Source organism: Ambystoma mexicanum, chromosome 1q (assembly GCF_040938575.1).
Source record: "Ambystoma mexicanum isolate Mex_15411 chromosome 1q, UKY_AmexF1_1, whole genome shotgun sequence".
In the NCBI taxonomy this organism is placed as follows: domain Eukaryota; kingdom Metazoa; phylum Chordata; class Amphibia; order Caudata; family Ambystomatidae; genus Ambystoma; species Ambystoma mexicanum.
In genome coordinates, this window is record NC_090922.1 from 578007900 (window position 1) to 578021049 (window position 13150).

The 13150-nt window shown below is 49.0% G+C and overlaps 1 protein-coding gene across 1 annotated transcript in view; it reads right to left on the reverse strand.

Annotated features, from left to right (window-relative positions):
- TMCO1 (transmembrane and coiled-coil domains 1) overlaps positions 1-13150 on the reverse strand; it is a 363846-nt gene that overhangs the window by 108386 nt on the left and 242310 nt on the right. The window contains exon 6 of the mRNA XM_069641076.1: positions 5555-5699. Coding sequence (XP_069497177.1) covers positions 5555-5699 — 145 coding nt within the window. The remainder of the gene's footprint in view (positions 1-5554; positions 5700-13150) is intronic.

Sequence of the window (13150 nt, forward strand, 5' to 3'; positions counted from 1 at the left end):
GAAAGAGGGTATCTTGAGGCCTTGTGTGGACTACTGGGAGTTGAACAGCATCACTGAAGGATTGGTACCCCCTGCCCCTTATCCAAGACATCCTGGAATCTATGAAGGGTGCTCACTACTTTACGAAATTGGATCAGCGGGATGCTTACCATCTGGTCTGGATCAAGAGGGGGGGAGCAAGACAGTTTTAAACCCCCCCCTCCCCCCACAGGGACATTTTGAGCACACAGTAATGCCCTTCGGGCTGTGTAATGCACCATCGATCTTCCAGCGATTCATGGACACCCTCTTCTCAGACCTTATCGGAATCACCATGCGGGGCGGGCATACCTGGATGACATTCTAGTCTTTTCCTCCACCCTCGAGGAACACCAGCAACACGTGGGCCAGGTTTTACAGCATTTGGTGCCCAATCATTTATATGCCAATCCCACCAAGTGCATGTTCCACCAGCAGAAGATCAACTTCCTAGGACATACCTTTAGCAATCACGGTATTCAGATGGATAGCAACAAGGTACAAGCCATCAAGGACTGGCAGAGTGCCAACAACTCCAAAGCGGCACAATGTTTCCTGGGTTCCACAAATTATTACCGGGATTTCATCGCCGACTTCGCCCAGCTATCCTTGAACATAACCCAGGTGCTACATACCAATCAATCTTTCCACTGGGGTCCATCAGCTGAAGCAGCCTTTCAGAGGTTAAAGAAAGCCTTCATGTCTGCTGCCACACTTCGCCATCCCAATGATGCTGACCCTTTCTTCATCGAAGCTGGCGCTTCTGATGAAGCGATTGGAGCAGTGTTACTACAAGCTGATGCCCAGTCCTTGGTGGAACATCCCATTGCTTACTACTCCTCCAAATTAACTCCCAGTGAGGTGCGCTATTCCGTGATTGAGAAGGAACTTCTAGCCATTCAGGAAGCCTTTGAACGATGGAGACGATGGAGACACCATACATAAGGACCACGACACACTGACTGTTCGTACGGATCACCGGAAACCTGCAACATCTGCAGTCCTTGCCATGTTGTCTTTTTCTCCAAGCACAACTTCATCCTTACCCACATGTCCGGCTCTACAAACCTTCGTGCTGATGCCTTATCCAGATCTCTGGACTCAACACTTGCCTCAGGGAATACCCCACAACTATACTGCAGCATGATCTCTTTGGGGCTACCATTCACTCATTTTGCGACCTCATCCGTTCCGCCACTGCAGCGGATCCCACAGTACCCAGTCGTCTGAACCAACAAGATGTACTTACCAAGAACGGTTTAGTATTCTACCATAAACTGTTGTACGTACCAACTTCCGAACTATGGAGACGGATCCTTTTTGGGTGCCAAGATGTACCACAGGCTGGACATAGAGGTCTGAAGATCACTTTGGAACTGGTTTCCCGAACCTTCTGGTGGCCTGGATTCCACAAACAGATATCATACATGGGCTCTTGTCTAAGACATCACGCCAGAGAGCGATCGGCCTGCTGCAGCCCACTGAAAAACCACCCAGATCTTGGTATACCATTGCTGTCGATTTCATCATGGAACTACCAACATCTGATAACACCTGCATAACGGTAGTGGTTGACTGCTTTTCCAAGATGGCTCACTTTATACCCCTGACGGGCTTGCCCACTGCTTTGCAGATGGCCAATGTATTACTCCATGAGATCTATATCCTGCATGGTTTGCCTACGAAGATAAAATCAGATCCTGGTTCACACTTTATCGCCTGTTTCTGGTCACAGCTCTGCAAGCACCTGCAAAAACAAAGAGGACTCGGTTTATGGCCATCATCCCCAGACTAATGGGCAGATCGAGAGGACCAATCAGACACTCTAGCAATGCCTCTGTTGTTATGCTACCGCTACACAGGACCTTTGGTTGTCTTACTTGGATTTGGCAGAGTTTGCTTACACCAACTCTTGGCATTCCTCCATCCAGAATTCACCCTTTTTGGTTACCTACGGTCAACACCCCCGTCTTTCCCCCATGGAATCCATCACAGTCAGCCCGATACCCTCAGTGGATGCCCTGGTGCGACTGGTTCAACGGATCCACCTACTCACAGATTCCATTCTGCAAGTCACCAAGCCCCATGCCAAGCAGCAAGCGGATAAGCACCGTCATCCGGAAACACCGCTCCAAAGGGGGGGGGGGGGAGAGGGGGGGAGCAGGTGTGGTTGTCCTCTAGAAATGTGCCCCTGCGTAACCTACCCGTCAAATTGACTCCCAAGTACTTGGGCCCTTTTATGGTTCTGGAGAAGATTTTATCTGTGGCCTACAAACTTTGGTTACCCGCTGCTGCTGTGTTCACTCTGCGTTTCCAGTCTCTAGGTGAAGCCTTTCATGCAGATACTTATGGGCGTCTGTCGGCCCGCCCTGCTCCAGTGTACATCAATGCTCTCCTCAGTACGTAGTTCGTTCCATTTGTGATTCCCATTTTCACAAGGGGCCTCTCTACTATTTGATTCACTGAGATGGTTATACCCCTGCAGATCGGACCTGGGAACCAGCATCTCAAGTCCATGCCCCATGACTGGTTCGCTGTTTCATCTATGGTATACATGGAAGCCTGCTGTTCGGTTACCCCCACTAACCCCCCCGCAGGAGGGGGCATAGTGTTACGCATCATGCCCATCGGCTTCCGTGCTGCCTGCCCCATGTACCCGATGTATCCTGGCAATTGTATCCCCGGTGGTGCGGGCGGGCGCATGGCCGTCTGCGAACCCTGGGATGTGTGCAGGCACAGGGAGGCAGTGGCGGGATGGTCCGCGAGGGAGTCGCAGTTGGGCTGATGCTTCCAGGGTCGGGGCGGCACCGTGCTTTTGTCACTACGCAGCCTTCAATGCTATACTCACGTGACTCCATTCCAGAAGGCTGCGTTCGGTCTTCTAGGAGACAGCTGATGCTAAAGAAACACTGTGCCCAGTATAAAAGGCTGGCGTGTTCTCTCCTCAGTGCGTCTTAACGCTCCCATGGGTTAGGTCCGTTTCTTTTCCGCTCCATGGTTCTTGTGGGACTCTACCTTGCCTTTTGCCTACTGGCCTTGCTGGATTCTTCTGTATTCTGCAAACCTGCCTACTTCAGCTATTTGTCACCCACTAGTTCCTTACCTCTTCTCCTGCCATTCAGTTCTTGCTCCACCTGCTCTTGCTCTTGTTTCTTCTCTCTCCAATTCTTTCCTGCGTATGAGACCTCTTCCAGGCAGTGGCTCCTCTGATGGATTACAACATCAACAGCGCTTCCATTCCTGGCCCAGTAAGACCCTTTTGGCTCCATTGCACAATGTAAAATCTGGGAAGCAGCAAAGCCTGTGGTGTGGGAGACCCAGTCCTAGACCCTGCCCAGGTTAACATCTGCTTGGGAAGGAAGGGAGCTGTATCTCCTACCTGCATAGACCCCGATTCATCCTGGACGGCCCGGAATCCAGTGCGTCCAAGAAGAACGGGAAAGGACCTTCGCAGCCAGGACCTGGTAAGCAACGTTCAAGCGATCAAGCCCTTGACACAAGGACGTTGGAAGGAACAAGGACCATATAGCACAACAAGAGTTCTACAGAGCACCAAAGAGTGAATTGCAGGAGGAGCTGGAGACCAAAGTTGGAAGGAGTATCCAGAGTGTGGGTCAGGGATTGCAAGAGCACCAGGAATTACAAGGCGAAGAAACTAAGGAGAGCAAGGGAAATACTATCCTACCTGCAAACGGTCTGTGCCGGTGATAAGCGTCCGGGTAGGAAGCACAATGACGCGGAAAGCATCAAGACGTAATCACGTGGCGCGCATCCTCGGAAGAGGGCAAAACTAGAAAACCAACGTGAGTTTTATGTTGTAGAAAAGCGTAGTGTGAACCCGAGGGTCCTCGATAACAGGGAACCCTGACAGGTGCCTTTGACTGGGAAAGCGTAACTTCCAGTTTACCCTTGCTTGGGTGAATGCTTTGCAGGTTCTCTCCTTCAGGGGCTCTGAAACTTCCCAGCTGAATCCTTAGCTTTTGAGGAGGAATGTGTGTTCTCCACTGAAGACGCTGTCCTCTGCTAAGGAGTTTGCTTTGCAGGTGTTCTGTCCCCTGGAAACAGAGGGTGGGTCGGTCTCAAAAGACTTTTGACATTACTATTGCACTTTAGATTCATTTAGGAGTAACAGTAGACATCTCTGCTTGCCCAGCAAAGTCTTGTATGAAGCTGTTGCCGGTTTTACACAGATTTAGCTTAAAAACTGGATGAAGCCAATATCCATTGAGAATGTGGGTTGTAAAGGAAGATATTTCCCCAAACAAATATCTCAACATCTTAAAAAAACAAATTCCACCTTCAGACTGTCCCCACTCCCACCTTCTTCTGCAGACACCACCGAAGGTTTGGGGGTGAGGCTGCAGCTGGTCCGTTAGAATACTGCAGCCAAGGAAAGGGGCAGTTGGTCCTGAAAAGCTGTTTAGCAACTCACGCATACAGCGAACAGAAATGTTGTTTGTTATTTCAAAAGTTAGAGAAGTAGCCAAAAAAAACTCAGAGCTGAAGAGGACATACTAATACACAACATACAGTGAAGTATATGAAGACGACCGCTTGGCAGGACCCTATCCCTACCTACTACACTAATCATGGGAAAAGGTCCAAAGTGAGGTTGATGGGCTGAAAGTTAAAAACCTTCAAATGTGTTTGTCTCAGTTTGTGTAACGCTATGTTATTTGGGTACACCAAGAATTTCTAGCCCGATAATGGGGAATTATTCAAACTTGTGAATCTATGAAAGACCCAAACCTGGAGCAGGTATACCTTCATTCAGTTAGTCCTGCTGCTCAAGTAAAACCTGTCAATTCTCGATTCTCGTAGTTACTGTGAGTTCAAAGGTTCAGCTAGTAAAATAAGCTCCTGTACCTCAAAAGGTTCATCAGAGCCATTTTCTGTCCATCTGGGGTAGCTTTCTACACTGACATTTGATTGCTATATAGATCTAGACAGGGGATCACAGCTGGGTATGGTGTAGGCCTGTCCCCAGAACATCCTATGTTAGATACTTCTAGGAATGATTTATTCAGACAGACTGAAGGTTGATTATTACTGCACAGACCTCGGGGCCATTGCAAGATTCCGTGAACTGCAAGGAGGGGTTGGAATGGGTGCAACTGCATGGGGTATGGTCTCACCAAGAGGATGGGGTTGCCTGGGTAGTCTAGAAGGTGAAGGGAAATCACCACCTTCTAATGCAGAGGTCTGCAACCGTTTGCTCACCAGGTGTTTTGGACTACAACTCCCATCAGCCCTAACCGGCAATGTCAATGGTGAGTGGTAGTGGAAGTCGAAACCAGGTTGCAGACCCTTTTTCTAGTGCGAAAACTCAGCTAAGAGGAGATGCATTTTACTGACACACAAAATAAACTGGTCCACAAAGAGAATCTACTCAATGTGAGAAATGCATTTACAGTTTTCTTATAGCATGGAATAACCACAGAGATTCAGGCCAGGTATTTGGGAACAGGGAAAACATAACCAGAAAAACAAGCACAGCATGTAGGTTTTCTCCATCACCAAGGTACAGAGGACTTACCTGCCGGATGGACATAGTGCAGAGGATGTACAGGAAGATGAAGGAGCAGTCTGTATAGTCCTCACCCAAAAGGTTCCTGTGTGAAAGCCCCTGGATGTAGGAGAGTGGAACAAAGGGAAGCTTGGCTACCACCCGGCCGTCGAATCTAGACATAAGAGGCAAGGCATTAGAAAATTGAAACCCTTCAATCCAATCACCAGTGGTCAATGACAGCTAGGGACAGAGGGCACTATAAAGAAGAGGCAATAAAAGGGGTACATATTGGTATAATGGATCTTACGACAAACACCACCAAGGACAGAGGAAGACAAACAGCAGAAGGAGGAGAAAGAAGTCTGCATGACAATAAGAAAGGAGTCTATGCTTGCTACCACAGGCATCATTTACACACAGAATAATGAAGTGCAGGGAGGAGAAAGGCTGTAAAGATTCTTTTTTTTGGCATAACCTAAAAAGGTTGAAAGCTGATGAGAAACGAGAACCAAGGTGAAGGCCAGGGTGAAGTCTAACATAGGAAAGTTGATCACAGCCCATCAATGGAATGGACACCCGGGTTCTTTTCCTCCGTCCATTAGGACTGAGGAAAGGCAAAGCGTCCTAGTGAATAAGAGGGGAGGAGGAATACAACAGTCTAACCGATATCCATATTACCAACCATGTGGACACTAAAATGGAGACCAAAATATACATACAATTCATAGAAAGCTGTATTTCACCCAACATGCTCTGTAGTGATGCAGGCACTTTTCAGGTAGTGGCGTTCCGTATCCAGGTGTTCGTGCACCAAGGAAATTGCCTCATGTGAGATGGATTAACCTGCTTTGTCCTGGTGTAACATGCTCTATAAATGTGTTTGCAAGAGCTGCTCTAGAAGCACGTTTAGTGATCAAATACCAAGTTCATGTCTTTATGCTGTACTGCAGCCACCAGCGCAAGACCGCTTGGGGATTCTTGTGCCATTTATGTGGTAGAATGGGTGCCACTACACATGCATAAACTAGTTGTTTTAGGGATTGACATTCAGCATTGTATAACATTAAGGGAGTTTCTCCATCTCTGATGGGGTCTTGAGAGAATACATGGCAAATAGAAACGGTCCCACCAGGAATTACAAATGTTAAACCAAATAATTTAATATATCAAATAAAAACCCATAGTAATGCTAAACCCTTTGCTACTGGATTGCAAAAAAATGGATAGAGAAAAGTTATTTTCCTGTTTCACCAATCATGCACAAGATAAAACAAAAATGATACTATCAGTATATCTTTTGAGGAAATAATTGGGTTGGGGTTATCCTATGCTGGACCTCAGCGCCCTTAACTGTATTTCTGATTTAGTTGTTCATGGTCGCATGGCAAAGTAGCAACGGAGTACTTGGTTCCTCAACTCCGTTTATGAAAATGAAACTTATTGGGTTGCTACATAAACTTAGTCCCATGCGCTCACATATTACCGAAAAGGACAAATGACCCCCTTTTCAGTGCTCAGAAAAAACTCCACTTATTGTGGTTTATTTCAAGGTTTTCTTGTGCCCTATGTGATTACAAGTGTTTCGATGGCTTGCTCATCTTTTTCAAATCAGGGCTGTTAGAGTAACAAGAAAATTATATATTTCAAATAATTATAAATGATACTAGACAGATAGTATTACTTGGAAACAACCTGTAAATAAGCAAACATTAAGACCATCTATTACGATTTGCTCTGTAGAGAATCAAGTATATATCATAATACAGATGCACATACAGCAAATTTAATTGAAATCATTTAATTTAGTAAATAAATGAAAAGTAAATCAACTAGTCTAAATCTAGTCTACAGGCCTAAATCAATTCGGGCATAACAAAATGATTTTAGAACTGTACAGAGTACATCCAAGGCAAGACCTAAATCAATTAGGGCAAAACCAAAATAGTGTTGAGGATGCATAAGGGTACAAAGAACATCCAGGGTCAGCGTTGCAGGAACAATTCACATGGACGTTTCAGTGGTGTTCCAAACTTGACTAGCTTCATCAGGACCAACACATATTAGACCTTGCTGATGCAGAACAGAGGATTTACCTTATGTGAACATAAAGACCCAGGCATGAAAGGCACAGTAGTGGGTGCAAATGAAAACAGCAGTTGCTCCTATAACAGAGTAAGTGAATAGTCCAATCACCAAGACTAGAAGTTTCCCATCACCTACAAATACTGACTGCACCCTACGTGAATCACAGAAATATAAAGAACCAACCTATGTAGAGATTATCACATAGCCCCAAAGACCAGTCAGTCACTGCCGAGTGAACATGTATATCCCAATAGGGACGAACAAAGAAATCCAAAAGAATTAAAGGATGACCCACCTCCAAATATGGAGAGTTGGATGTATCAGAAGGGTACGATAGTGTACATGCCTCTCCATTTGCTTCATAATAAGGAGGCACGACCCCCTCAGGCAGTCCTTTCACCACACTGATCTGTTGGGTAACCATACTTAGGCCACACACCCTTGTTAGACCCCCTCCAGACGATTCCCCATCCCACTTGCAGCACTGTACATGTCTCTTGATCAGTCATGCACTTCCATAGGGAGAGGATGGTGGATGGGGACTTTGGCTTAAATGCCAGGCTGCCTAGCAGTACTCAAAAGGTTTACTTCAGGTATTTAGGACGTGCAGGTGTTTCTGGTTTCTACATTTCTAAAGTGCAATTGATTTCCGGCCAAGAATGAGATGGCAGATGACAAAACACTTGCAGCCACTGCCTGTGCACACGGATGCATAGTCTGAAAAAGGATGTTCGTTTCCCACTGAACACATTCTTGCCACACTTGCTGAAGCCAAGCAGTCCTCTGTCTAGATTAGCAGCATAGCTGTGTTGTACTAATTAAAAAATAGAACTAAACACGGAGCCTCAGTTTGGTATTGTCTTCTGGTTGGTGCCGTCTACACGTCCGTGTTGATGTGCTCAGCCTGAAGCACATGGGACAAAAATGAGCTCTACTATTGTTTTATGTGAAGCTTATGAAATGAAACTTCGAATACACGTCGTTTTTACTTGCCTCAAAATACTCCAGTAAAAATGAAAAATATTTTTAACTCCCCCAAAACAACAAGTTAATTTCTTACCTGGTAACGTTCTTTCGATGGGATGGTCCGACGACGTATTCCATATCTATGACAGGTAATGTCCACAGCTGTGCTGCTTCGGAAAATCTTTGGCGTCTGCGTCCTGCGTCGATGACGTCGATGCGCCGTCCCCGAGGTCCTCCTCCGACGGCCGACGTCACCCGATGTGATAAGTATGACGCACGACGTCCATAGCCTCAGTTATAGTTTTTTCCCAGAACGTGTGCCACCAGTTTTCTGCCAGTCAGACACACAAGGCCTTGCGGAACACAAGCTGCAATCGCAAAAGAAATTCTGCAGCGGGGAAGGCAGGGAGGGAGCGATATGGAATACGTCGTCGGACCATCCCATCGAAAGAACGTTACCAGGTAAAAAAGTAACTTGTTCTTCGAGGGGATTGGGTCCTCCGACGTATTCCATATCTATGACAGACTCCCAACGCAGTACCAAGCAAGGAGGTAGGAAAGAATTTAGAATACAAATTTAGCATGCCCAATCAAATTGCGGAATAGAGAACTGCCTTGCCAAAGGCAGATCTTACCCTCTGATGGAATCGAGGGAATAGTGACGTACAAAAGTATGCACTGAAGCCCAGGTGGCTGCATCACAGATGTGACGAATAGGAACTCCCCTCTGCAGGGCAGTAGACGCAGCCACACCTCTGGTAGAATGGGCCCGCAAGCCAGCCGGAGGGTCCTTACCCGCCAAGTGGTAACACTCGGAGATAGCTAAAATAATCCAACGAGACAAAGTCTGTTTTGTCACAGCTTGTCCCAAACGCTTTCCAGCGTAACCAATGAAAAGTTGATCGTCCACTCTGACCCGGGACATGCGCGAGATATAAAAGCTCAACGCTCTCCTAGGATCAAGCCTATGGAGCCTCTCCTCTTCCTTACCAGGATGTGGAGGAGGATAGAACGCCGAAAGAACAACCTTCTGGCACAAATGAAATTCCGAAACCACCTTCGGAAGAAAATAAGGACGAACTCTAAGGACAACCCTGTCCTTGTGAAACACAGTGAAGGGTGGCTTAACTGAAAGTGCCTGTAACTCACTCTGCGAGCGGAAGTAACCGCAACTAAAAACACAGTTTTCAGAGTTAACAGCCTCAAAGGGCAAGAATGTAAAGGCTCAAACGGAGCACCCATAAGAAACCTAAGAACAAGGTTCAAATCCCAACCTGGCACCAAAAAAGGTGACGGAGGGAACACATTAGTGAGCCCTTTCAAAAACTGCGAAATTAAAGGAATCTTAAAATAGGAACACTCTTCAGACGAGCGCTTAAATACGGACAGCACCGCCAGGTAACCTTTAATGGTCCCCACTTGCAAGCCAAAACCATGGGAATGTCGCATTCAAAAGGATCCACATTCTGAACTCTGCACCAGTCGCAGAACTTACTCCAACGGCAACGGTACAGAGACTTTGTTGCCAGCCGCCTGGCCGAGAGCAACACCTCCATCACGTCTTCAGGGAGGTCCCAATCCTTATACCTCAACCTTTCAGAAGCCAAGCGTGAAAATTGAGGGATCTGACCTCTGGATGGAGAACCTGACCCCCCCCCTCCCATGAGAGCAGATCGTCTCGGTAGGGAAGACGACGAGGAGGGCAGATGGACAATTCTAGAAGGTCAGGGTACCACGTCCTCCGGGCCCACGTCGGATCAATGAGGATCATCGGGGAACCGAACCTCCGTAACCTCCGCAACACTTGCAGGATGACGGGGACTGGAGGAAACGCATACAGCAGTGGGAATGACCACTCCACCACGAATGCGTCTCCTAAGGCTCCTTTTGGAGGAAATTCCTGCAAGCAAACCTTTCGCACTTCCGGTTGACACTGGAGGCGAAGAGATCCACTTGAGGGGTCCCCCAAAGGGCAAAGATCTCCAGGAGAACCTCCTGAGCCGGCTCCCACTGATGAGATCGTGCTCTGCCTGCTCAGAGCGTCCGCCGTCTCGTTGTCGTTTCCGGCCAGATGAACTGCCGAGATCGAAACTTCCTGCTGGATGGCCCAGAACTCGAGCTGCATCGCCTCCCTGCACAGCGGAAGTGACCCTGCCCCCCCCCCTTTTTGTTGAGGTAGTGCATGGCCACCGTGTTGTCCGTCAGAATCAGGACACTCTTCCTGCGCACAGTCGGCAGAAAAGCCTTCAGGGCAAGCCTGACGGCCCTCAGCTCCAACAGATTGATATGGAGTCTGGACTCCGACGGAGACCAACGACCGCTGACTGTCAGCTCGTTGGCATGAGCTCCGCATCCCATGAGGGATGCGTCCGTCACGATCGTCACCCCCGGCCAGGGCAGGCAAAATGGGGCACCCTTCATCAGATTGCCCTCGACGGCCCACCACAGAAGGTCCCGGGCTACCGAGGGCGGCACCTGAAGTGGGCCCGACAGCCTGCCGGAGGACTGAGACCACTGGAGCTTGAGTGCCCACTGCAAAGATCTCATCCGCAGACGAGCCACTGGCACCAGAAGAATGCAGGATGCCATGAGGCCGAGCAGTCTCAAGAACTCGGACGCTGGGAGAGTCTGGGCAAACTGAAACTTGTGCACCATCTGGTGAATGTGAAGAGCCCTCACCTGAGGAGGAAAACACTGCCCCAGGGATGTGTCGAGCACTGCTCTGATGTACTGGAGCCGCTGCGTTGGTGTCAAATGGGACTTCTTTAAATTGAGGGAGAAGCCCAGCCTGTGAAGGGAGTGGCAGGTGACGGACAGATGATCCAGGACTTGCTCGGGAGAACTCCCCCTGATAAACCAATCGTCCAGGTAGGGGTAGACGTGAATCCCCCCCTTTCCTGAGATGCGCTGCCACCACCACCATGAGCTTGGTGAAAACCCTCGGGCGGAGGTCAATCCGCACAGCAGGACCCGAAACTGAAAGTGCAAGTCGCCAACCGCGAACCTCAGGTACTTCTTGTGCTTGGGCTGGATCGGCACATGGAAGTAAGCATCCTTGAGGTCAAGAGACACCAACCAGTCCTGAAGTTGAAGGGCCTGGAGGACTTGAGAGAGAGTCACCATCTTGAACTTGTCCTTCCTGAGGAGTTTGTTGAAACCGCGCAAGCCCATGATGGGTCTCAATCCCCCGTCTTTCTTTGAAATCAAAAATGTTTACCATCCCTTGTTCCTCTCCGCTACAGGCACCAGTTCTATGGCGCCTTTCTCCAGCAGGGTTTGAATTTCCTGCACAAGGAGCGGATCCGGACTCTTCAAAGAGAGGTTCCCTGGTGGATTGTCGTGAGGCATCTGCCGAAAAGGAAGACAGTAGCCGTGGGTTATGATCTCCAGACCCACACATCCGAAGTAATGGCTTGCCACTCTACAAGATGCTGCGCCAGCCTTCCCCCAACCGGCGAACCATGGGACCTGGCCTCATGACTGAGTGGTAGCGGCTGCGGCGTTGCCTGAGGGCAAAGAGGCAACTGCCCGAGCGGCCTTGGCACCTCGAGTACCTTTGTTTCCACCTCTGGCACTCCTACGGTGGCCTCTTTGACTGCTAGCTCCTCTCGCTTTACTGAAGGACGAGTAATTGCTGTCCTCTAGGACAAAAAGCCGGAGGTTGGCGAACTGCAGCGCCCAACGACTTCGCTGCAGCTTTGGAGGTCTGCAACCTCTCAAGGCTCTCATTAGCCTTGCTGCCAAAAAGGTGTTCACCGTCAAAGGGCATGTTGAGGAGCCGGGACTGCACATCAGGAGCGAACCCAGACTTCCTCAACCACGCAAACCTGCGCATTACGGTGCTCGCCGCCATGGACCGGCTGACACAATCCGCCAAGTCCAAACCCGACTGAACGGCCTCACACATGGCATCCTTGCCATCCTGAACCATAGCAAGGAAACCATCCCGTTCGTCCCCTTCGGGAATATGATCAGCCGCTAATGCAACACAGTTCCACAGAGTGTGTGTGAAACGAGACAAGGCACATATGGAGTTGGCCGCCTGAAGTTGGCTGGACGGTATTTTCGCGACAAAGACTTGCCCACTGCCGCGAGACTCTCCGGAGCAGTCCAAGCCGCTGCCACCCTTCTCTGCAAAGCCATATGAAAAGGCAAAACTGGGTCAGTGGGCGGACCGAGATCAAGGATGTCCGTGAGATCATCCTGAACGAACTCCCCTGGGGGAGCTGACCAACCCAAGTACTCGGTAACCCGAGGCATAAGGTGCCGATATGACGAATCGGCATGAGTGCCATGCTCCGGCCGACAAAACTCCACCTCCGGAGAGGTGTCCAGTCCACTGGCATCATGCAGTGACTGCCTCAGGTCATCAAACTGACTATGGCCCGAGATAAGGTCATCCAGAACCGAAACCAGAACCAGGCGCCATCAGCGCCTTCATCACCCTCTGAAATGTACTCCAGGCGGGGAGAGGAAGACCTCTGCGGACCAAAGCAGTGCCGGACCTTAGCCATAGCCTTTTTAGGGGCAAACCCCGTGCCACGGGGGCCCCTCTGACACCACTGCCTCGAA